The sequence below is a fragment of the Muscardinus avellanarius genome, assembly GCF_963383645.1.
Source record: "Muscardinus avellanarius genome assembly, chromosome: 7".
NCBI classification, from domain to species: domain Eukaryota; kingdom Metazoa; phylum Chordata; class Mammalia; order Rodentia; family Gliridae; genus Muscardinus; species Muscardinus avellanarius.
This window is the reverse complement of record NC_137793.1, coordinates 28,748,750-28,775,117: the sequence shown is the minus strand read 5'-3', so window position 1 is coordinate 28,775,117 and position 26,368 is coordinate 28,748,750. Positions and strand designations below refer to the sequence as shown.

General features: G+C 39.8%; 1 protein-coding gene across 1 annotated transcript; it reads left to right on the top strand.

Annotated features, from left to right (window-relative positions):
- Positions 1-16,560: 16,560 nt before the first annotated feature.
- LOC308265044 (olfactory receptor 2Y1B-like) lies at positions 16,561-17,502 on the top strand (the record flags this gene model as incomplete). The annotated part of the gene is made up of 1 exon (XM_080698670.1): positions 16,561-17,502. The coding sequence occupies one exon, from the start codon at positions 16,561-16,563 to the stop codon at positions 17,500-17,502; it is 942 nt and encodes a 313-aa protein (XP_080554796.1).
- Positions 17,503-26,368: the final 8,866 nt, after the last annotated feature.

Here is a 26,368-nt window from a genome sequence, read left to right as displayed (position 1 = left end):
AAAGTAAGGATGGATACAATGAAGCTTGTGGAACACTGATTTGGCTGAATGTAAGGAAGAATTTATAGAGGTGAAGAAGCGTCAAAATTTAAGTGTTTGCCTACCAGTAGTGAGTTCTCCTTCCCTGAGGCCGAATAGGAGATGTGTGATTACAGTTGGACGCAGATGTAGAGAAGGCATCAGATAAGGACCTCAAAAGTTGTTCCCAAATCTAATATGCTGTCTTAGGTTTGCTTAGCTTTCCCTCTTCTCCTCTTCTTAGAACCCAAGGTCGCAAACATCAATATCTGCAGCACAGAGCGATGTGGGTACAAGGGGAGCTGGTTGGGTGGAGAAGCTCCATGCATCTTCTAGGCAGGTCAGCTACTGTTCAGCTCCCACTCGTTTTACTGGAGAATTCTATTCCAATGTTGTCATATATTTTAGAGTTTCAGAAAAAATGAAAATCCAGCTTTTCATGTGAATTCTACTGAGTTTTACACATTAGCGAATATTTTATTAAAAAAAGAACAACTTTTAAGTTAGTCAAACACCTTTTTTTTTCAGGTGGCTGGCAGGGGATCTCTGGACACCAAAACAGAAAGAGTTCCCTTTCTTTTTTCTTTTCTACCTCTACAAAAGAGTAACATTGCCTGGAGAGAAATCACTCTCTTATCTAGTTTTTTTTTTTTTTTAAGTATATGGTTATTATCTTTTTTTTTTTTTTTTTTTGGTGGTACTGGGGTTCCTGGAAACCCTTCTACCTCCAGGCTACACTCCCAGACCTATTTTTATATTTTTATTTGGAAACAGGGTCTCTTAAGCCAGCGTGACTGGCTTCCAACCTGTGCGATCCTCCTGTCTCTGCCTCCCAAGCGCGGGGATTACAACTGTGCGTCATTGCGCCGGACCTGGTTATTATCTTTATTTTCATTAAAATTTTACTTAAACTCATGCTAATGTTTTATAGAGGCATCATTTATAATAGTCAATAGATGGAAGCAATGTCAATGGCTGTTAACAGATTAACAGACAAAATGTGGTCTTTCTAGCAATGGAATATTATTCAGCCATAAAGTTAAAGCCAAGATGAGATTTATTTATTTATTTATTTATTTATTTATTGCAGTACTGGGGATGGAACTCAGGGGCATTTTACCTCTGAGCTATACTCCTAGACCTATGTTTTTATTCTTTATTTTTGAAAAAAGGTCTCATTAAGACTGGGATCGGAGCCTGCCGTGAGGCAAAGATGGTGCTTGGGCCTCCGAGGGTGGGATCAGAGCCTGCTGAGGGGTGAGTCCGGAGCCAGGACTAGTGTGGCTAGAATTGGAGCCTGCCATGAGGCAAGGCCGGTGCTAGGATCTCCGAGGCCAGGATTGTAGCCTGCCGAGGGGTGAGGCCGGTGCCGGGGCCAGCAAGGCCGGGATTGGAACCTGCCATGAGGCAAAGCCAGTGCTGGGGCCTCTGAGGCCGGGATCGGAGCCTGCTGAGGGATTAGGCCAGTGCTGGGGCCAGCGAGACTGGGACCGGGGCCAGCTGTGAGGCAAGGCCAGTGATGGGGCCCCCAAAGCCAGAATTGGAGCCTGCTGAGGGGTTAGGCTGGTGCCAGGGATAGCAGGACTGGGATCGAAGCCTATCCATGTGGCAAGGCCGGTTCTGGGGCCTCCAAGGCAAGGATCAGAGCCTACAGAGGGGTGAGGTTGGTGCCGGGGTCAGCGAGACCAGGATCAGAGCCTGCCATGAGGCAAGGCTGGTGCTGGGGCCTCTGAGGCTGAGATCGAAGCCTGCCGAGGGGTGAGGCTGGAACTGGGGTCAGGGAGGCCAGGATTGGGACCTGCCATGAGGCAAGGCCGGTGCTTGAACCAGTGAGGCCAGGATCAGAGTCTGCCGGGTCGCCTGGAGGCTCTGGGGCCTTCAGTTGGGATCAAAACTTGCAATGCGGCATACATAAAGAAACATACAGAAAATAGAAATGCTTTCCCTAATATGCAAAAAATAGGAAGAAATGGGTAATAGGAGGAGATCTAGTTGAAGAAAGGAACCCCATGGAAGAGCAATTAAGGTGACCAATCAGAGGGGATGGGATGGGGGAAGATGGAATCTCTTCAAAACGCAGGATATATGTAAACAAATGAATCAATGTTAATCACCAAGTCAAGCATGAGATTGAGGGAGGGGGAGGGAATGAGACAGGGAGAGGATAGGGGCTAATTGGATGATGTGTACTTGTATACCCTCAGAAGTCATTCTATTGTGATGTTTGACTACAATGCACTAATAAAAATATATATAAAAAAAGAAAAAAAGGTCTCATTAAGTTGCAGAGAGCCTCATTAAGTAGCTGAGGCTAGCCTTGAACCTGTGATCTTCCTGTCTCAACCTTCCAAGTTATTGGGATTACAAACATGTGCCACCAAGCTCGGTTGGATGAATACTATTTATTAATTTATTATTTATTTATTTATTTATTTATTTATTTATTTATTTTGGTTGGTACTAGGGGTGGAACCCAGAGGCTTTCTACCTCCGGGCTATACTCCCAGACCTATTTTATATTTTATTTGGAAACAGGGTCTCACTAAGTAGCTCAGGCTGGCTTTGAACCCGTGCGATCCTCCTGTCTCACCACACCCGGCAGGATGAATACTATTTAAAAAACTTGAAGATACCAAGTGTTGGAGAGAATGGGGAAAATTGAAACTCTTTGTTCACTCTTTGTGGGAATGTGAAATGATGCTATCTCTATGGAAAACAGTGTTAAGTTTCCTCCAAATTATAAATAGAATTCAAAGTCTGTTTTCAAAGAGATTATTTGTATCCAGTTGTATGGTGTTCTCCAGAGAGTGGGACCAATAGATGATTATTATTATGATGATGATAGAGATGGAGAGAGGAGGAGGAGGAGGAAGAGGAGGAGGTGAAAAAGAGGAGGAGGTGAAGAAGAGGAGGAAGTGAAGAAGAGGAAGAGGAAGAGGAAGAATGGGTATTTGCTCATGCAATCGTGGAGGCTGAGAAGCCCCAGAACAGGCCACCTGCGAGCTGTAGACCCTGGTTTGCCAGTAATGTGATACAGTCTAAGTCTGAAGACCTCAGAACGAGTGAAGCCATGGTTAAAGGCCTGAGAAACAGGGACGCTTGTCAAGTCCAGGAATCCAAATGCTAGGGAGCCAAGAGTTCTGATGTCTAACAGCATGTATTTAATATACAAATGAATATAACATACACACTAAAAATGTGTGCAGTACATTTATATGTAAATTATACCACAGTGAACTTGGTTTTAAAACAATGAGATGACAACCTCCAAGTTTGAAAGACTACCATGTGGATGTGAAATTTAATTTTCCTCCTGATTCTAAAGAAAGAGTGGGATGGATTTATTGAATCCTGTAGGAAGCTTAATTTAGCTGAGTGTAAGGAAAAATTTACATAGGTAAGAGCTGCATTGTAGGGTGTTTATAATTAATAATAATATATTACATATTTCAAAATAACAATAGATCTTAAATGTCTCATCATAAAAAATGTTAGGAATGCAAGGTCGTGTTAATTACTTTGACTTAATCATACCACATTGCTTTCGTATATGTAAACTTCACATTGTACCATTTAACAAATACATTTATGATTTGCCAATCAACATTAAAAACAATTGGAGAATATAAGTACCTCCCTAGGCAGTGGTGAGGTCCTCTTCCCTGAGACTTTAGATGGGAGCTGCATGGCTGTGGTTAAAGGCTGCTGGTCTGTGGACCAGGTAAGGGCCTCAAAAGTTGCTTCCAAATCTAATGTACTGTCCTAGCTCTTTTAGCACTTCCCTCCTGTTCTCTCAGGACTCAGGGCCACATAACTCAGTGTCTGCAGTACAAGAGGGTATGTACCAAAAGGGGCCAGTAGGGTGGAGCTATATGCTTTGAAGGCGCTATATGCCCTTCAAACAGGGCAGCTGCTGCTAAGCTCCCACTCATTTTATTTGAAACAGTTCTAACATAGTGTTGCTAGATTTTTCAAAAGAGATGAAAAATACAGAGTGTCATGTGACTTCTATTGATTTTCATATGTCAGCAAAAATATCAGTTAAAAACCCACTGTTATGTTGCTCAACATCTTTTCAGATAGCTGCCAGTTTGTGATCTTTGCACACCAACTCAGAGCTCTCTACTTTTCACCTTTTTAAAATTTCAAAGAGGAGTAAATTCATCTGTATAAAACATCTATCTTTTTCAGGTTTTTATGTGTATAGTTAGCATCTTTGTTTTAATTAAAATATTTGATTTTCCTTGAAATTACAGAAATCATCTGAATATGGTGGCATATGTCTGTAATGCTAGCACTTGGGAGGCCAAGACAAGAGAAGGGCGGGTTCGAAGCCAGTATGAGGTAACATAGTGAGACCCTGTTTCAAAATAGAAAGTAAAAAGGACTGGGTAATATGGCTTAGAGGTAGAACACTCCAGGTTCAATCTCTAGTACCACACATATACACACAAAATGAGAAATAAATATGTTCACACAAAACACTCATATGAAGTTTTCATAGCTGCATGATTCATAATGGTTCAAAGATGGAAGCTACCCAAGATGAATGGGTAAAGCAAAAGTGATCAATTTGTACAATGGAATATTGTTCAGCCATAAAATATAATATGCCAATACATGCTTTCTACATGGGTGAAATGTGAAATACTTGCTAAAGGAAGATTATATACACAATAGGCCACATATGATAAAAACTTATTCATATAAAAATGTCCATAAAAGGCAAATCTGTAGAGACAGAAAGTACATTAGTGTACATGATGTACATTCACAAACATATCAAAGTCAACCATGAGAGGAAGGGGGAGGGAATGGTGTGGTAATTGGGGAAGGGCTAAATGAGTGATGTGTGTATGTATGCTTCTACCATCTTGTACCCCATTAAGATGTATGACTGCAATGTACCAATAAAAAATGTTAAAAAAGAAAGTACATTAGTGTTTTTTGGAATCAAGAGTGAGAATGGCAGGTGATTGCAAATAGGCACAAGGTTGTTTTGAGTTAATAGATATATCAAAAATGATGCATGCACAGTTCTGGAAATGTAATAAAATTATTAAATTTCACAGTTTAAATATTTGAATGGTATATAAATAAAGATTTTAAAGTAATATGTGCTAGCTATATGGTAAAGGAAACTTACTGTTTGAAGAAAAACATATAACTCTCTGAACCCCCTTTCCGTGTTCAACATCCTTCATTTAATAAGCAACATAGCCACGATCAGTTTGGGGTTATTCTTTTTGTCCTTTTCTTTATGCTCTATAACCATACATATGATCCTATTTGTACCAGTATTGGGAAAAGGTTTCAAAATGTATTAATGTACCAGTATTGGGAAAGATTTCCAATTTTAAAAATATACCATTTGGCCGGGCGTGGTGGCGCACGCTTGTAATCCCCGCGCTTGGGAGGCGGAGACAGGAGGATCGCGCAGGTTCGAGGCCAGCCGCGCTGGCGTAAGAGACCCTGTTTCAAAAATATAAAATAGGTCTGGGAGTGTAGCCCGGAGGTAGAAGGGCTTCCAGGAACCCCAGTACCACCAAAAAAAAAAAAAAAAAAAAAAAAAAATACCATTTGTAGTGAAGAAAGCCAGGGGCTGTTGGGAGAAGGCTGGCAGATTTCTCCATGGATAATTAACAAAAGAGTAGAAGAAGCGAGGGCCTTTTTACATTTCTAAAGAGAGATGGGAGGAAATCCCAGACTCCAGAGAAGCAGCTTAACACATCTTGGGAGTGTAACAAAAGGTGTGGGGTTCTGTGCTAAGACAGAGCTACCACCCTCTGCCTCAGAGGGGGCAGGTCTGGCTGGGATGGATACCTGGGCTAGAGATAGGGCAGCATATCTACATATGCCCTGCCGCATGGACCTGCCGCAGACTTGGTCAGGATAAGAACACTCAGCACGCAGGGATGGCATGGGGCTTTGACTGTCTTCTGTATTTCTATCTTTTTAATAAACTTCTTTAAATCTTCAGCAAGAGTCCGAGCTAATGTGTTTTTACCATCATCTCAGGACAAGAACCTGCAGTTTTTCTGGTTTTGGTTGTTTTGGGTTTTGTTGTGTTTTGAGGGAAATTGTGTCCGGGACCCTAACAGGGGTCCCCGGGAACAGTTTCCCCACAACCATATCATCCCACACTGTAACATATTTACATCCCCCACTTATATGGTACCAAAAATAAGACTACACTGCATGTGTTACTGGGAATGTACTTAGCTCACTCATGCCTGAGCATAGAGCCTGGTACTGATATGCTTAGCTGAGTAACTTTGAAGAACTTACTTGAGCCCTCTGGGTCTCAGTATCCTCTTCGGTACAGTAGGGATGATAATGGTATCTACTCCTCAAGCTTACTGAGGATTAATTACTATGTACAAAGTTCTTAGAATAGTTCCTGGTACATTGTAAGCACTACCTATACTTTATTATTTTTATGAAGAATTTCACGTAAGAAGACATTTCTCATCTTCTTAGGAACTAACAGTCTCTCTCATAATTGTATACAGAATTCTGTGACATTTGCATTGTAATAATCATATATAAAGGAAGGCTTAGTGAGATAATAGTGTTTGGTGTACTTTTAGTATGTCCTTTAATGTTTTATGCTCCCTGAGTTAAGAAAAAGACTATTGCATTTACCATATTGATTACAATCATTTTAGACGATGTGTGTCTTCCATTATTAGACTGTGGAATTTCTTGGAGTCAGAGGTTGCACGATCTTCATTTTAAGAAGGAACTGAATAAATGTTTGTACTACTGTAACACTATGAGTGAATAAATGCTTACCATACACCATGGACCACACGTATATTTTGTCATTAATCCACAAACAGTGGTGCCGGATAAGTCACAATAACATAATCTTACTGATAGAGAAACTGAGGTTCAGGCATGTCAAGAAAGCTTTGCAAGGTCACAAATCTAATAAAAGCAGAGCTTTTTTCTCTATATCATATCATGGTGCCCTTAATGGATATAGATAATTTTGAATCTTGTTTTTTTCTCATGGCATTTGGAACAGTGTTCATTACTCAATAAAGAATTGTGAAATAAACTGGCCAGCCAATGTATTTTATTTTAATTTTGTGTGCATAAAATCACATATTAATACGTTGAATATAGTCTATGAGAGGAACATAAAATATTAAAAATTTCATCAAGGAAATATTTGGTTGGCATAAATGAGAACATCCTCATTAGATTAAGATTCAGAGAAGTAAGATATGATGAGACATGGAATGTGGTCTGAGTGGGGAAGAAATTTTAGAAATAGGGTGAATCAGGGGAAGGGTAGGAACCCCAGGCTGCAGAGGCATGTGGGCAAGGGAGAAGGTATGTTCTGAGGACACTGGTTTGGGTAGACTGCGGGGAATAGACATAACTGAGGGCCGGAAGGCCAATCTTGGAGAGTCAGTCAGTTGAATATAATTGCCTCATTCGGGCCCAGAGGTCTCTGAGGCCACACTTTGTAAACAATTCTCTCTCCATTGCCCTTAAGGATGCCTTGGCAATGCCCCAGGGCAGAATTGGCGAGCTCAGCCTCAAGGTCGGGAGATGGCTTGATGATGCACCAGCTCCTTCCTGGTACAGTTGGTTGGTTAGTGTGTGCAAGGGTGTAGGAAGGATTCTCCAAATTACTGAGTTATGAGTGCCTGCAGGCTCCCCTGATGGGGGAGGGACCCACATATAATCATGATTTCTCCAGGACATTAGCTCTGATCCACATCCTGTGCCCCAGAGAAAAAGTCAGGAATAAAGAGGTAAGTGTCCCTGTTGGTGATTTTTAGATGTCACCAGTCTCTGATGGGTCTCACATGGCCTTTGAAGTCAACCTTCATTCACAATTATTCCAGATACCACCAGGCTTTAGGCATATCTGTGAGAAAAACCAGAAGACAACAGCTTTTTGCTTTGTAGCTCTGACCCCAATGTCTATTGTTTCCAACATGGCAGCTCTGAATATGACCCACAGAAGATGCTGTCCAATAACACTGTGGCTTCCTCAGAGGATGTGGGGGTATAGTGCCTCTGAGTGATCAAGTATTTTAGTAAATCTATTTTTAAAAAGAAAAATAAAAGAGAATTGAAGTAGGTAAATGCATTGGTTTTCTTTCCTGGAATTCTGACTGGGTTGGCTACTCTGGCTTCACAATTGATCCAGACCTAGAGAATCTCTTACAGGCAACTAGCACTGGGTTCCATTGTGCTGGTTACTCAGACTGGCCAGGCCAAGCATCCACCACTCACCTACAATCAGCCTGTCCAAAAATATTCTCACCTGTTTCTCTTTTTCTGCAAGTACATAAACTTAGGGTAAGTGTGTGTGTGTGTGTGTGTGTGTGTGTGTGTGTGTGTGTGTGTGTTACTGGGGGTTAAATCCAGGGGCATTCCACCTCTTAGCTACACCCCCAGCCTGATTTTATTTTATTATTTTTAATTGGTTAACTGTAGTCATACATCTTACTGGGGTAAAAGGTGGTAGAACATACATGCATACATCACACATATTTTCTTTTTGCAGTACTGGGGATAGAACCCTGGGGTATTCTACCTCCGAGCTACATCCCCAGTCCTATGTTTTAGTCTTTTTTATGTTTTGAAACAGGGTCTCACTGAGTTGCAGAGGTCCTCACTAAGTAGCTGAGGCTAAACAAGAACCATGATCCTCTGGTCTCCACCTCCCACATGTTGAGATTACAAGCATGTACCACCATGCCCAGCTATATTTTTATTTTGAAGCATGGTCTCTCACTAATTTCATAAGGGCCTCACTAAGTTACTGAGGCTGGCTAAGAACCTGCGATCCTTCTATCTAGCCTGCCAAGTTCTGGAATTACAAGAATGCACCACCATGCCCAGCTAATTTTTTAAATATAAAAATGAGTACAGCATGGTAGCACATGCCTATAATCTCAGTAATTGGGAGGCTGAGACAGGAGGATCTCAGGATAGAAGCCACCTTCAGCAACTTAGCAAGGCTCTCAGAAACTTAGTGAGACTCTATTTCCAGATAAAAATAAATAAATAAACAGATAAATAAATAAATAGGGCTGGAGGTGTAGCTCAGATGTAGAATTCCCCTGGGTTCAATCCCTATAACTACAATAAATAAAGTGCATAAATACATATATAAATATATATACATATATAAGTACATAAATATTAAATAGTATGAGGATTGGATTAAAACTATTTTTAAGTCCTTTCTAATACTCAAATACTATAATGCTGAAGGTTTAACATGCAAAGTAAATAGTAGACATCAGAGCCAGGAGACAAAGAATAAAGACTTGACCAGAGGTTTTCTTTTAAATTTTTTATTAACAAACACACTGGAGAATAAATTAGAAAGACTCGGAGGAGTAGGCAACAGGAAGGAATCCACTCTAACAATGTTCTGTGTTAGAGTCAGAGTTAAACGATTCGCTAATTCAGACTTTGAATGTCAACTTAAATGACTGGATTGCAGTTGTGGTTTTTATGGTCTATCATTATTATTATTATGAAGATTACCCCCAAAAACTTGTGGGTAAGGATGGATAATGTGTCATTTCTCATATGAGAGGGAAGGGCCTGGGTGAGGGAGAGAGGGATGGAGTCTCTAGTAGAGTAGGCTAATTGACAGTGGGCAGAAGGATGTTCTGGTGCCTACATGAGTTTATTCCACAAACTAATGAGAGAATGACAAACGTGGGAAGAAAAAGAAGATAAAAAATTAAATTCAAATTCAAGGATGGATACTATTACAGTGAAATTGATTAGTAAGGAGTCTGCGAAACTTCTTCCTTTGCTCACACAGAAGATTAAATATTATGGCCTGAATTCAAACCTTTGAAAGACTGATAGCTAAACACAAGATCTTTATTATTATAGATATCATGCTTAGACATATACATGCACACACAGAAGCACACCAATGAATTTTAGCAATCAATGAGCTTTGTAATGCAGAAAACCAACAGCATGAACTATGCAAATGTAAAAATGCTTTGTTTGAGCTGAGAGTGGTGGTGCATGTCTGTAATCCCAGTACTTGAGAGGCTAAGATAGGAGGATCGCAGGTGTGAAGACAGTCTCAGCATCTTAGTGAGAGCCTGTTTCAAAAATAAAAATAAAAAAAGGACTAGAAATTTTCCTCAGAGGTAGAATGTTGCTGAATTCAATCCCTAGTCTCCTCTTTCCAATGTTTTGTGTGTCTCAAGAGCATTAGGTTAAAATTTAAAAAGATAACTTAAAATTAGAAAATAGAAGGTCCAAGGAGGTAGGTGAGAGGTAGAGCACTTGCCTAGCATGTACAAGGTCTGGGTTCAATCCCCAGCACTTAAATAAAAAAGAGCCGGGCGTGGTGGCGCACGCTTGTAATCCCTGCGCTTGGGAGGCAGAGACAGGAGGATCACGCAGGTTTGAAACCAGCCTTGCTGGCTTTAGAGACCCTGTTTCCAAATAAAAATATAAAAAATAGCTATCTGGGAGTGTAGCCCAGAGGTAAGAAGGGCTTCCAGGAAACCCAGTACCACCACCAAAAAATAAAGTAATTGAGGCTGGCTTCGAATTTATGTGATCCTCCTGTCGCAGCCTCCCAGATGCTGGGATTACAAGCATGTGCCACCGCGCCTGGCCTGGCAGTCTGTTTTTAGACTGCTTCATTTATTTTTATTTAGTGTGTGTATAGTATTGGGGATTGAACCAACAGGCATTCTACCTCTGAGCTACATGCCCGTCCCATTTTTTTTTTTTTTTACTTTATTTGGTGCATTGTAACCTTTTTTTTTTTTTTTTTTAAACAGTCTTACTAAGTTATGGAGGACCTTGTTTAGTTGCTGAGACTGACCACAAAGTTACGACCCTCCTGTCTCAGCCTCCCAGGCACTGGATTACAGGCGTGTACCACCACGCCCAGCAGACTGCTTTATTTATTTGTTCACATTTTTCGTATGTGAGTCACAATATTTTTGCCTTGCAAATTTTATTAGTTGGTGCTAGTTTGGGGCCTTTGGAACCAAAAAATGCTCCATATGGCAGATCTTTAAATATGCCTACAAATTATTATGCTTGTCTGCTTATCTGCTTTTCTAATCTTTTGTTGTTGTTGTTGGTGGTGGTGGTAGTGATGGTGCTGGGGATTGAACCCAAGGGCATTCTACCTTTGAGGTATATTCTCAGACCTATTTTATTTTTTAATGTGGAAACAGGCTCTCCCTAACTTGCTAAGAGCCTCATTCAATTACTGAGGCTGGCCTCAAAACTGCGATCCCCCCGTTTTAGCCTCCCAAATACTGGGATTACAGGTGTGTACCACCATGCCCATCTTCTGCTTTTCTAATTAAAAAATTCAATTAGAAACACTTATTTCTCATGCAGGATGTTTTCAGATACTCTGTTGATTTTATTATCCTTTGATTTTATGGTTTTTTAAAAATCAGTTTCTAAACTGAATCCTCTGCCAAGAATTTGCAGATTCCAAAATATTCTAATCTCAGAAAATGAAGGGTCACATGTTTTCCCTCATATGTGGAAGCTAGAAAGAAACTGGGAAAAAACAGAAACTTCAAATAAATGAAAAGAAGAGTGAAAGGAGATTTGGGGAGGGACTTGGGGTAGAGAAAGGGGAGACTTGATAAAGGAATCCATTCAAAAAATCCTATGAATCCCATGGAGTTATAGATACCAATTTCCATATTATGAATGAGAAGGGGGAGGGAGCAGGGCAAGATCCAGAGGGAAATACATCCAGTGCTATGTATATTATGTTTCTACCACACTAAACCTATACAGTATGGTGTATAGTTACAATGCACTAATACAAGGATATTTTTTAAAAATCTATTTGAGCAGTGCACAGTGCTGGGTACACTGCTTTTATTTAAAATGTGAAGATGTAGAGGGATAATTTGCCTGAAGATGACTTGGGATGAAAACATGAGTCGTTAGGAACCAGTTATATCAGCCTCACATCATTCTGTTCTCTTACTAGAAAGAGATTTGGGAAATATGAAAGGAAGTGGATATTTTGAAGCTGTTACTTTCCCTTCAGGAACATGAACGAAGCATAGTTTGCATTTTGTGGTCGTTTTTCAACATTTGGAGGATTGCCAAGCGGAAGCAGGTTTGTGCTTATTCTGTGCGCTCCGCTAATGGGGCTCTTCCAACCCTCTCACCTGCAAGCACTGGGCTCTCAAGATAAAGGCTCAGTGCTGCCCAATCCCTGAGACTCTGTGTGTGTGTGTGTGTGTGTGTGTGTGTGTGTGTGTGTGTGTGTGTGTGTTGCACACATGCTTTGCTGGGAATTGAACCCAGGGGCAAGCATTCTTTTTTTTTTTTTGTGGTACTGGGGTTCCTGGAAGCCCTTCTATCTTCGGGCTACACTCCTAGACCTATTTTATACTTTTTTTTTTTTAATTTTTGGAAACAGGGTTTCTTTTTTTTTTTTTTTGGTTTTGTTTTGTTTTGTGTGTGTGGTACTGGGGTTCTTGGAAGCGCTTCTACCTCCAGGCTATACTCCCAGACCTATTTTTTATATTTTTATTTGGAAACAGGGTCTCTTAAGGCAGTGCGGCTGGCTTCGAACCTGCGCGATCCTCTCGCCTCTGTCTCCTAAGCGCGGGGATTACAAGCGTGCGCCACCATGCCCGGCCAGGGGCAAGCATTCTACCTCTGAGATATACCCCACCCCACAGCCCTACTTTATTTTTATTTAGAAACTAAGTCTTGCTAAGTTGCTGAGGGCCTAGAACTTGCCATCTTCCTGTCTCAGCCTCTCAAATACTGGGATTACAGGTGTGCACCACCATGTCCAGTTTCCTGAGCTTTTTTTGTCCAGAGTAAGATTCTACTTACGTTTTGAGATGTCTGACTAGGGCTAAGATGTGTAATCTACAAGAAACCCAACATTGGGTTCCTGTGAGGGACATCTTTTGCCTGTGTTTAAAAGATGGAAATGGCTTCCAGGAACTGTGTAGATTAAAAAAATTTTTTTTCTCATGATTTCCAGATGTGGGCATAAAGCAGACCCCAGCAACAAGTCCAGGGAAGGGTGGAAAACACTCTATGAATAACTGGGAAAGAGTCCCAACCGTAGCCATTGGCTTCTGAGCGGCAGACCTGTGCCCAGGGCTGGGAGAGTGAGGGGGGCTGGACTGAACACAGGGAGGCTCTGGCCTTGGCCTCAGAAGAGGTCTAGAGACACTTCAGGTGGGTGTGGATTTCACAGTTTGGGAGGTCGTACCACTCTCAGCAGGGCAATGGGGGTTAGAAAGCAGGACATATTTCCCCAGAAGGGAGGCTCACAAGAGTGAAGGTAGGTATCAAGTCCTTAGCCAGGATAAAGTCCATATAGTGGATGGAGCAAAGCTTTACTTTGGCCTCGAGATTAAGTGATATATTAGGACTCTGCCAGATGCCACACAAAAGGCACCAGACCCTACAGAATCTCCACCAGCCTCCACATCCTCCGTTCTAAATAGATACAGACTGCAGCAAGACCTTATCCTTTCTAAAGACCCGTAAAACAGCTGGTGCAGGCGAATGCCTGAAAACAATAGGCATTTAATTTTGAACACTTTTAGGTACCAAAAATTGCTCAAGGTACCAATACTGTAATATGGACAAGATTGGCCCGATTTTAGTCAGGGAGACAAGGGGATTGGGACAGAATGAGAATTAACAGGCAAGTAATGAAATGGATGTATCAAGAAACCTAAGAAATAAAAATGGAAATTGGAAGTCAAAAGATATAGGAAAACGGTATTGGATGAGGAAATGAGATAGGGGCTTCCTTATAAAAGCTTCTGGTTTGAAATTGAGTATATAAGAGTTAAGAATCAGATGTTGTAAAGGCTAATGGGAAAATGACCTTTACATATCTTTCCAAACTAGAGCGATCAGGTCCTGTATGGCGATTTTTTGTTTAGTTCAAGCTTTTATTTGGTCAGATTCAGAAGTCAAGTCAAGTGGGTATTCCTGGCTTGTGTTGAGATCTGGTTTGGTACAAACCCAGGTCCTTTGTTTCTAGTTTTAAAATAAATGTCTGTGGCCGGGCGTGGTGCTTGGAAGGCGGAGACAGGAGGATCGCGCTGGTTCAAAGCCAGCCTCACTGGCTTAAGAGACCCTGTTTCCAGATAAAAATATAAAATAGGTCTGGGAGTGTAGCCCGGAGGTAGAAGGGCTTCCAGGAACCCCAGCATCACCAAAAAATAAAAAATAAAAAAATAAAAATAAAAAATAAATGTCTGTTATATTTGCACGTTTGGTTCCCTCTGTTCTATATTTGTCCAGTTGAAGTTTGAAAACTAAGTTTAATTTCCCATAAAGTAAATGTCCTGTTTACTATGGTGATCACTTATGGTTTATGTCTCATTCCTTCACCATGTTGAAACTCTTTTGCATCATGCTTCTAACATGTCTTTTTTTGTGTGTGGAAATGAGGATCGAATCCAGAGGCATTCTACCTCTGAGCAATACCTCCAACCCTATTTTTAATTCTTTATTTTGAAACAGAGTCTCACTAAGTTGCAGAGAGCCTCACTAAGTATCTGAGGCTGGCCAAGAACCACAATTCTCCTATCTCAGTATCCCAAGTACTGGGATTACAAGTGTGAGACAATATGCCTGGCTATATAATTATATTTCTAATATTCTGTTCAATTGCAAAACTATTGTTTAGTTATATGTGATTGTAAAAATCACTGACAAAATGAAAAATAGGAATAATTAAAAATCTTGTGGCCGGGCGTGGTGGCGCACGCTTGTAATCCCCGCGCTTGGGAGGCAGAGACAGGAGGATCGCGCAGGTTCGAAGCTAGCCCCACGCGCTGGCTTAGGAGACCCTGTTTCCAAATAAAAATGCAAAAAAAGGTCTGGGAGTGTAGCCCGGAGGTAGAAGGGCTTCCAGGAACCCCAGTACCACCAAAAAAAAAAAAAAATCTTGTGATAGCTGGGCATGATGGCACACACCTGTAATCCCAATATTGGGAGTCTGAGACAGGAGGATTGCAAGTTTGAAGCCAGCCTCAGCAACTTAGACCCAATTTCAAAATAAAAAATGAAGCCGGGTGTGGTGGCGCACGCTTGTAATCCCCAAGCTTGGGAGGCGGAGACAGGAGGATCGCATAGGTTCGAAGCCAGCCTCATTGACTTAAGAAACCCTGTTTCCAAATAAAAATATAAAAAATAGGTGTCTGGGAGTGTAGCCCGGAGGTAGAAGGGTTTCCAGGAACCCCAGTACCACAGAAATAAAATAAAATAAAATAAAATAAAATAAAATAAAATAAAATGTGAAATAGGGTTGTGAGTGTATCTCAGAGAAGAATGCCCCTGAGTTTAATCTCTAGTGCCAATAAATTAATGAATTAATACCCCAAACTTGTGCTACTAAATCAGAAACAGTGCAGTTGTTTTAAATCTTTCAAATTGCACAGGAAACAGATATTTCTGGGACATTTATGTGCACCAGGTATGGTGCTAGAATGCATTAATTAATTCATTCAACAGTATTTGTTGAGATCCCTTTATTCCTCAGGCACTGCACTGGATGATGGGGATGCAATGGTGAATAAATTGCCTAGAATTTAGGATTAGCAGTGCAGACAGGGAAATATCTAAAGTATAGACTCCTTGTAGTTCTCCTTGTATTTTGTAGAGTATATAAAATTATTTAATCACAATCAGAATCATGTGAAAAAAGTTAATTTTTTCTATTTGACAACAAAATAAAATAATTCAAATAAGTGAACTTTCCAGAACAGGTTTCACAGCAGACAGTGGAGAGAAAAAAAGACATAAAAATGTGGCGAATTCTAGAGAGCAAGTGTACCAGGAACTCAGGGTTAGAGAGAAGAGAGCAACTCTTCCTGGGGAGATGAGGGATGGATTTATCAGTTGGATAAAGAGGTGGAGGATATTCCAGGCATGGTGACTCATCACAAGTAACATATTTGTTGCAAATTATTTTTCCCCCAAAGAAAACCACATATGTGGTTTGCAGCTGATCATGCACAGGCTTCCAAGATTGGCTGGTGACCATATTCATTGAGCAGAAGGAAGCAGATGAGCACCCAGGAGTAAAACCCGAGGCCTCAGTCTGCTTAGTCCTGGATCTTAACCTATTGAAACACTCTACCTAGCAGACCAGGAAGAGAAGCAAAAGAGAACAATAATGCTGTGTTTGTACTTTAGATTGTGACAAGCAGTACCCACGTTGCTGGGCTAGGTTCTAATCTGTGTTCTGTGAGAGCAGGAATACATCATCTCTACCCTCAGACCAGGAGCATCCTGTGCTCAGGGCTGAGAGGCCTGGCTAAAGTCTGGCAACAAACAGGCAGTAGGGCGATGGTTCCAACGACGATGGCGTCATCCTAACCAGTCATTCCCAGCCTAAAGAAAGGACAAATGGAAGACTGGATGGAACTGAACTGAACAGCAAAATAGAAACTGAAAGCATGATTTTGGAGTCTACAGGGATTATCGTGAAATGTTTTAACTCTGTTCCATAGGAGCCATTGAACTGTCTTCTGCTGTTTGGACAGGCGCCAGGCTATGAGGAGAAGTTTCAACGCCAGTTTTGGAGAAGGCTTCATTCTGGTGGCCTTCTCAGATTGGCCTCAATTGGAACTCACCCTTTTTGCCTTCATTTCCGTTTCCTACTGCCTAACTCTCTTGGGCAACACCACCATCATCGCCCTCTCACGACTGGACCCTCGACTGTGCACGCCCATGTACTTCTTCCTCTGCCACCTGTCCTTTCTAGACCTCTGCTACACCACCAGCACTGTGCCTCAGCTCCTGATCAATCTTTCTGGACTTGACAGGACCATCAGCTACGGCGGGTGTGTGGCCCAGCTCTTCATCGTCCTTGCCTTGGGTTCCATTGAGAGTATGCTCTTAGTGGCGATGGCCTTTGACCGCTATGCTGCTGTGTGCCGTCCACTTCACTACATGACCATTATGCACCCTCATCTCTGCCAGGCCTTGGCTGTGGCCTCCTGGGTGGGAGGCTTCATGAACTCTGTGATTCAGACAGGCCTCATGATGGCCATGCCTCTCTGTGGCCTCCATTACCTGAACCACTTCTTCTGTGAGATGCCCGTGTTTCTGAAGTTGGCTTGTGTGGACACAGGAGGAACAGAGGCCAAGATGTTCGTGGCTCGAGCTGTAATCTTGGTCTTCCCTGCAGCACTCATTCTTGGCTCCTACATACACATTGCACAGGCGGTGCTGAAGGTCAAGTCGATGGCTGGGCGCAGAAAGGCTTTGGGGACCTGCGGGTCCCACCTCCTAGTGGTTTCTCTTTTCTATGGCTCAGCCATCTACACATACCTGCAACCCACGGGCAGTTATTCTGAGAGTGAGGGAAAGTTTGTTGCTCTTTTTTATACTATAATCACCCCCATGCTCAATCCTCTGATTTATACCCTAAGGAACAAGGATGTGAAGGGGGCTCTGAAAAAGATACTAGGGAGAGGCGGGGACTCAGGGTAAAATGAAAGGAAGACCAGTACACATCTCTATAATAGCTCTTGGCTTATGAAACCCATCCTGTTTTTGCAAGGCAGTTGGTTAGTAGACAGTAGCCTGCAGAAGGCCTCAGGGTTTTAGTTCCTTTCTCATTTGGATGTGAGAAGGGGTGTCTCTTGACATGTGTTCTAGTTCAGTGTCTATGACCAATGTGCGAAAAGGAGTAAGTGCTGGTTTGCATCCCAAAGCTTGGGAAGTGGATGCATCGTTTCCAGCTGTGGAGACTGGGGAATAGGCTCTAGGCTGATCTGAGAGTCAGAGAAGAATAATTCAAAATCACAACACCTTTCCAGCATGGTCTCCTGTAGATTGCACTGTGACCCAAGGCAATTGATTTCAGGCCTACTCTTCTAATTGACTGCAAGTCTGGTTATGTTCCCCCACATCTCATCTGGGCCTATTTTTAAGATCTTTTTAAGTGGTTACCTTTCTATGGTACTTGGAGCAAATATGGAGATAATGATCTAAGGTAATTCACTGAGCATGTAGTGGGTTAGATATGAATGTCACTTGAAAAAAAAAATTTTAAAAAGGCATTCAGCAGAAGGAGACATCAATATCTCACCAGGTCTCCAAGAGTCTAAAAAAATGCTACATGCCGGGCGTGGTGGCACACGCTTGTAATCCCCGCGCTTGGGAGGCAGAGACAGGAGGATCACGCAGGTTCAAAGCCAGCCGCGCTGGCTTAAGAGACCCTGTTTCCAAATATAAAAAAGTATAAAATAGGTCTGGGAGTGTAGGCCGGAGGTAGAAGGGCTTCCAGGAACCCCAGTACCACCAAAAACAAACAAAATGCTACTTGGTTTCCTAAAAAAGATATTTCCCCAAACTAGAAGATAAGAGAAAAAAAAATAACAGCGAGCCAGGCAATGTTACACAAGAAAAAAGAAAGTAGAACCAAGAATGACAGAAATGAAGAGAGAGATTCATGTTGAAAGTGGTTTGGGGAAAGTTCAATATTTGCATTATCAAAGTGTAAATACAAAGGTCTAGAAATTGCCTGCTTTCCTTTCATTTCTTCTTCTTAAACAACAGTTTCATGTCTAAAAATTCAGGTATCTTTGTTAGCAACCTTTAACAGTCTCCATAAATTTCACACTGAGCAAATCATCTTTTATTCCAATAACAAGCACTATATTTATTATCTGTAAAACTGTTTTTCAGAAATTGTCAGTTATTAGGACAACATTGTGAGAGTTAGTGTTGTCATCTTCCATGATTACTCATGATGAAATTAAGGTTCAAATGGTTTAAGTAATTTACCGAAGTTCACATAGACTTATGGGGTGAAGCTGAGACCCAGATTTCTAAAATCGTAACATACTACCAATTCTATTTCCCAAGACTAAAATTTTAGCTCAGAGGATTTGGGTTGGAAAGAAAGATGGTTGGAACAGAGATTAAATGTGAGCTTAATGGACTTCTGAGATTTTTTTTTTAGACCTATTTTTTATTTTTGAAACAGGGTCTCTTACGCTAGCGTGGCTGGCTTCGAACCTGCGCGGTCCTCCTGTCTCCGCCTCCCGAGCGCGGGGATTACAAGCGTGCGCCACCACGCCCGGCCTTACTTCTGAGTTTTGCTTTGGTGTATTCTAGGCGTCTACACTCTTCTGGTTTATTTATTCTTTGTCCAGGGGCCTTATTTTTCCCTCCACAAAGCTAATATATAGTTCAAGCAGCATGCTAAACATTACACTGCATTATTAAACTTAATTCTTACACAAATGAAATGTAGGTATATTAATTTCCTTTTTCTATTAGTTTTGTTTATCAAGAGACTGAACATTTGATAACTAGTTTTTGTGACTTGCTTTTACTTACCAGACATTAAGTAAAAGCTCAGGTTTTGAATCCGTGTTACTTCAAATGTTATTTACCTAAACACTACCTAAGAATCTGTATTTTTTATCTTTATTAGTACAAGGCACTAATAATCTACATGAAATATTTTCTCTATCTGTTGCCTTGAATATCAAGGCCTAAATAATTCAAGCATGTCCACAATCTAATAGGTGTTATTTGAATAAATAAAAAAACACTTAATAAAATTATTTTGTAGTTAACTTGTTATTCTTTCATCTAGATTGCAGAGAAGATAGCCACTCATTTATAATAATTAGAGCATGTCAAGCAATTGTAAAAGGCCATTGGTACAGGTGGACCTACAGAGCCATGACTTTTTTTTTTTTTTTTTTTTGGTGGCACTGGGGATGGAACCCAGGGGCCTTCTACCTCCGGGATACACTCCCAGACCTATTTTATATTTTATTTGGAAACAGGGTCTCTTAAGCCAGCTTCAAATCTGAGCGATCCTCCTGTCTCCGCCTCCCAAGCGCGGGGATTACAAGCATCCGCCACCACACCCGGGGCAGCCATAACTTTTTGTGAGTTCTGTCTTGCAGAAGGCTAATGCCATCTCCATGGGAATCTACACCCCAGGTCTTGTTGGATCTTCTCACTCACAGAAATAGCTAGTCATCAGAGATCATGGGTCTCCACAACCATCCCAGAGCCAGTGAGTGATTTCCAGAGTCCTTCAATTGACAGCCTCACACAGAAAGTCAGAGGTGACTCCTCTGCATGTAATGAAATATTTACCTCTTGGCACTTGTCTCATATTCTTTTTAAAAATGTTTTTATTGTTATATATAATTATATAGGATAATGTGTTTCCTTGTGACATATTCACACATGTATATAACAAAATTTGATCAGTCTGACTCCCCAATACCTTTGCCTTCCTCTTCTCCTTCCACCTACCTTTAAGGTCTTTTATTTCCATAAGATTCCTTTTCCCCCTCTATCTTCCATTTATGGGAGAAAACATGACAATTGTCTTTCTAAATCTAGCTTATTTTGCTTTATGTGATCTTTACCAGTTCCATCCATTTTCCTGCAAATGGCATAATATTGTTCTCCTTTAAGACTAAATAAAACTGCACTGTGAATATATACCACATTTTCCTTATCCATTCAGTTGTTAATACACATCTAGGGTCTCTAACTTGGCTATTGTGAATTGTGTTGCTATAAACATCAATAAAACATAAAGTATATATGTATAAAGTATACAGGTACCTCTTAAATATACGATCTTTAATTATTTTAGTAAATACCAAGGAGTGGTATATATGAGTCACATGGTAGCTCCAGTTTTAGTTATTTGAAACTTCCATAATGATTTCCATAATGACTATGCTAGTTTACATTCCCGACATCAGTGTAAGAGGGTTTGTTTCTCTCTGCCTCCTCTCCAGCATTTATTGTTGTTTGCCAATCTGATTAGAGTGAGATGGAATCTCAGTGTAGTTTTAATACTCATTTCCCTGATAGTTAAAGATGAACACGTTTCCATACAATTGGTTAACCCTTTGTGTTACTGTAATGTCAATTATTACTGGCTTCTTTGTATGACAAATATATTTGTATTTCTCGAGTATCTTCTAAAATTCAAATCGTGAGACAATACTTTACCAAGCTGGTGTTCTCTAAACAAAAATTGTTAATAGTCCTAGCCTTTTTTAGGTTTATATTTGTGTGTCCCTGCATTGTATTATGATTATCTTTGAGCAAAGATAATTAGAGGTGCCCAAACACATGGCATTCTAAACCATGCCTCTCTGTTGATTAAAAATTAAGCATTAACAACTATATTGTGTGTAAACAAGTCAAATTTACATGGGGATTTATTTATAACACCAAATATTATCAGAACTATTATGAAAACTGGATTTGTCTTGTCCCTAAACATTTTATTTTGTATTTTTCCTTAGAATTCTTTGTAATTGTTGTCTGTTGACATTTTAGAGAAGTACAACTTGTAGGAGAAAAACCTAAACAGTGTTTTGAAATGATAGCCATCAACTACAAAACAGATAAACTATGATACTGACTCCTGTTTATTAAAAAAGGATTTGTGGAACTGACCTTCTGGGCGTACAGCAACTGAGACCTGGAGAATAATAAAAAAATAAAAGATCTAAGGAGCAAACAGCCAGTGTTTTGGCCATTGCCATCCAAGGTTAAATAGGACCCAAGGGAAGGGACTTCTCTAAGGGTCTCACAATTCTGGTAAATCATCCAACCTCTCAATCAGGGACTAAGAGATAAAACCCCAGAGACTAAGAGCTGCCAGGGCACATTCTGTAAAAAGGAGGGTCACTGGACATCAGACTGTTGCCAGTGTTTCAGAGGAATCCATATGGTCAGCAAGACCATGACCCATCCTGGCTGATGGCACAACTGATAGAGGGAAAGCCTCAAAAAGTTTCTAAGTGTAAAGTCCGTAAGAGGAGCCCTGACTGGCCTGAACAGCAAAATAATTTTATAAAAATTTATGTTTTCCCAACATAGGGCTACCTATTTATATTTGAATATCTGGCAGGAAAGTATAAAGTATAACCAGAAACAAGTGTGCTATTCAGGGGGCAGGGAATACCTACGGAGTCATTTAAAAGACCCTCACATAATTTAACCATACATCTTCTGAATTTGTCTCCCTTAATATTCTACACTATAATTTATGATAGTACTTCTGTCTTTAAGTTCATAGAAGAAATATATCACTGATGCCCCAAGCCCCTCACTAACAAAGTTCTTATAAGCTGTTATAAAACTCTTGAAGTTTTGCAGGTCTAGGACCACTGGATACCATAAAAAAATTTTGTAAGATACTGGAGGAGCTATGAGTCCTGCTCAAAATTAAAAACTAAAACCTGTTTATCCCAAGTTCCTATAGGTACTATATACAAGAAACCTTGTTTCTTTCAACTTTTGTGAAACTGAGGCAAGTTTCTCTCTGCCTCTTTTAGGTCATTTAGAATGAGACTTTCAGTCCATGACCAGACAGGGACAACAACTACTTGCTAGCCTGAAGCAATTATAAGGCAAACTACAAAAATAGAGACAGGATATTGTGAGACTAATGCTTCGTAGAATGGATCAGAAATTCTGTCTGCACCTTGAATAAAAGCAACAGTTCTGCTTTCAAGGCAGGAAGGTCTGAGGTCCAGGTGGTTCCCTTTTCACTTGGATGGGATACAGGCTCTGCAGGAATGTCCTGAATATTGGCTTTGTTCCAAGACAAAATTTCCTGGGAAAATGAGTTGTACTTGAACCTCATATCTTTTCCCTAAAATTCAGGCACCTCCCAAGGACCCTATATGAATCCAAGTCCTCAGAAATGTTAACTATATTTCCTGCCCTTCTAGAAGTGTGTGAGTTGGGGAGGGAATATACAAATTTTCTGGGCAGTTGGCCCAGGTGCACTCACACATTGATCTCATCTAAACATGCCAACTTTTCTACTCTTAAAGTTCCCTGAGCTGGTGTCCAGTGGTATTGTGAGGAAATGAAAACCTCACCCATCTTGCCTAATAATCAAAGTAACACTTGCATTCTTGTCCAGATTACGATCCCTTTTACTATAGCATTTTAAAATTTTAGTGCAACCTATAGCCTTAAGGGTCTAACTAAATGAAGCACATTAGAAGGATAATTTCACACACACACACACACACACACACACACACACACACGCACACACTGTTGGAGTTCCTAGGAATTCCTAGAGGAGTGCCAAATGATTTAAAGGAAGGAACCAAATAGCAGCCAGATTTAAGTCAATATTCTTCTGGTAGGTCACCATTAATAAAAATGTAGATCAGATTAATTATATGTATTATAATCAACAGAGATTTGTAAACTGACAAGAGATGCAATAAGAGGCATAGCTGAACAACTAGATCCTACTAGCAGGAAAACTTGGAGAAATAATTTAGCTGTAGATATGATCTTAGCCAAGAAGTGTGGAGTTTTTGTAACAACTGATATTCAGTGTTGTATTTTTATCCCTAACAGGACCTCCTCTGATGGTACTACCACAAAGGCATTGCAGAAGTTAACTACTTTGGTCAATGAATTAGCTGAGGATATCAGGGTCGATCCTTTTACCACTCTTAATTTAACAATGGTTTGGAATGTGGAAGGGATTATAATATCAATATTAACATTATTGATTATTGTATTAGAAGTCATGGCCAGAGTTGGATGTTGTATTATCTTTCATATAAGGAACTTGATCCAAAGACTAACTGAAACTGCCTTTACTAAGAAAACTCCAAAATCATGACAAAATAATCTTTTTTTTATATGCCAGAGATCATGAAAGTCAATTCATATTAACCCAGTTAAAGAAAAAAAAAAAAAAAAAGACCAAGCCCAGTGTGGTGGCGCACGCTTGTAATCCCCGCGCTTGGGAGGCAGAGACAGCAGGATCCCACAGGTTTGAAGCCAGCTTCTCTGGCTTAAGAGACCCTGTTTCCAAATTTAAAAAATATATAAAATAAGTCTTGGAGTGTAGCTCGGAGGTAGAAGGTTTTCCAGTACCACCAAAAAAAAAAAAAAAAAAAAAAAAAAAAGACCAAAATGTATCATATTTAAAAGGGAGCAATATTGTAAAAAATATAAGATCTTTTCTTCACATAAAATACAAAAGCATCTCCATTTTGTATTAAATACTGTTTTATGACACTCTTTCCTCATTTTGTATTAATTCTCATTTTATGACACCCTGTTTCTATCTATTTTGTATTAACTACATATTTATGTATTTATGTATTTATGTATTTATTTATTTATATTTTTAGTACTAGGGATTGAACTCAGGAGTCTTCTACCTCTGAGCTACACCCCCAGCTCTATTTTTTATTTTAATTTTGAAATGATGTCTTGTTCGGTTGATTAGAGTCTCACTACTTACTGAGGCTGTCCTTGAACCTGTGATCCTCCTATTTTAGCCTCCCAAGTACTGGGATTATAAGCATGTGCCACCAGGCTTGGCTTCAGCTCCCATTTTTTTTATTACTTTTTTTTTAATTGGTGTACTGTATTCATACATAATAATGGGATAAAAAAAAACTTTTGTACACATACATGCACACATCGCCCAATTAGCCCCTACCTGATTCCCACCCCATTCCCTCCCCATCCCTCCTTCCCATGTTTGGCTTAGTGTTTGACATCTAGTATTATAGCAATTTATCCAAAATTAACAATGATAATCTCACAGAACAGTTTCATTTGTCTGATACCAAGCTTTTGATGACTTAAAGATAAAATTTCAATATTTCTTTTTGCTTTCTTTCTTAACAGAGAATATTTTTTAGGTGAAACTATCATACATTTATTTATTTATTTTTCAGAAAAAATCTATCCTAATATGGAATATGGACTCTAGATACCTAAAACGATCTCAAAAAAGAACAAAGCTAGAAGATGTATATTTTCTGATTTCAAACCATATAAAGCTACAATAACTGAAACAGTGTAGTACTGTTATAAAGGCAGATATATAAACCATTGGCGTTAAATAAAAGCCTAGAGCTAAATTCTTCCATATATTGTCAAGTTATTTTTGACAAGGTTTCCACAAACATTTGGTGGAGGAAATAATAATCTTTTGACTAAATATTGTTGAAAAATAATAATTACATGAAAAAGAATAAAATTGGACCCTTACTTAATACCATATACAAATATTAACTCAAAATAGATAAAAGACCTAAATATAAATCTTAAGACTATAAACTTTTAGAAGAAAATCTGGGTCATAAAACCTCACAACATTGAAATTGGCAGTGATTTCTTGGATATGATTTCAATGGCACAGGCAACAGAAGAGTATACAAACTCCCTAAAAATTAAAAAAAAATATATTGTATATCCAAAGACAATGTAAACAGAGTTAAAAGTTACTGATTTAATGGGATAAAATATTTCCAAATGCTATATCTGAAGGTATATTAATATTACAACTAGAAATCCTAAAAATTAGCAACAATAAAAGCAAACAATACAATTTAGAGATATGAAAGACTAACATTAATAATGAATCTCCACAGATAACCAATCTTAGTAGTCTGTTGGATGGAAAATCTTGTTTCTCTGGTTCTGGTGTGTATTACCTATTTCTTCTTTGTAGTTAATCTCTTTGAGTATTTTCTCTAGTGCTGGTTTTGAAGACATAAATTCCTTCAGTTTCTGTTTGTCATGGAAGCTTCTAATTTGATAGAAAGTTTTGCTGGGTAGGAAATTTTTGACTGGAAGTTGTTTTCTTTCAGAGTTTGGAATATGTTACTCCAAGCCCTTCTGGCTCTCATGACTTGGTTTGGGAAGTCTGGAGTGATTCTAATTGATTTGCCTCTGAAAGTCACTTAGCCCTTTGTTTTTGTTGCCTTTAAGATTCTCTGCTTGGCTTCCACATTGGTCATTTTGACAATTATGTGGCGTGGGGATCCTCTTCTCTGATCCTGTCTAAAGGGAGTTCTATAAGTTTCCTGGATCTGTGTATCGACCTCTTGCTCTGTGTTTGGAAAATTTTCTGCTATTACTTCCTTGAAGAGATTGTTGATCCCTTTGGTTTCACCTTCTTTTCCCTCCTCTATTCCAATTATTCTTAGCTTAGCTCTTTTAAAATGGGCCCATATTTCTTCAATGTCAGATTCCTGCTGTCGGATTTTTTTTTCTAAATTAGAAACTATGCGTTCATTTTTGGAGTGATCATCTTCTAGGAGCAAGATTCTATTCTCCATGTGGTCTAATCGGTTGTTTGTGCTTTGAATTGAGGACTTTACTTCATTAATTGCATCCTTTATCTCTTTTTGGCTCTCTCTGAATTCTTTTCGAAACAGCTCTATTATTTCTACAGTTATTTTCCTGATTTGATCTTCTAGAAATCTCTGAATTTCTGTTTTATTGGGTTCTGATGTTGTGGGGTTGTGGGCATTCATTGCTCCATTGTTATTCCTCTTTCCCATGATTTCGGAAGTTT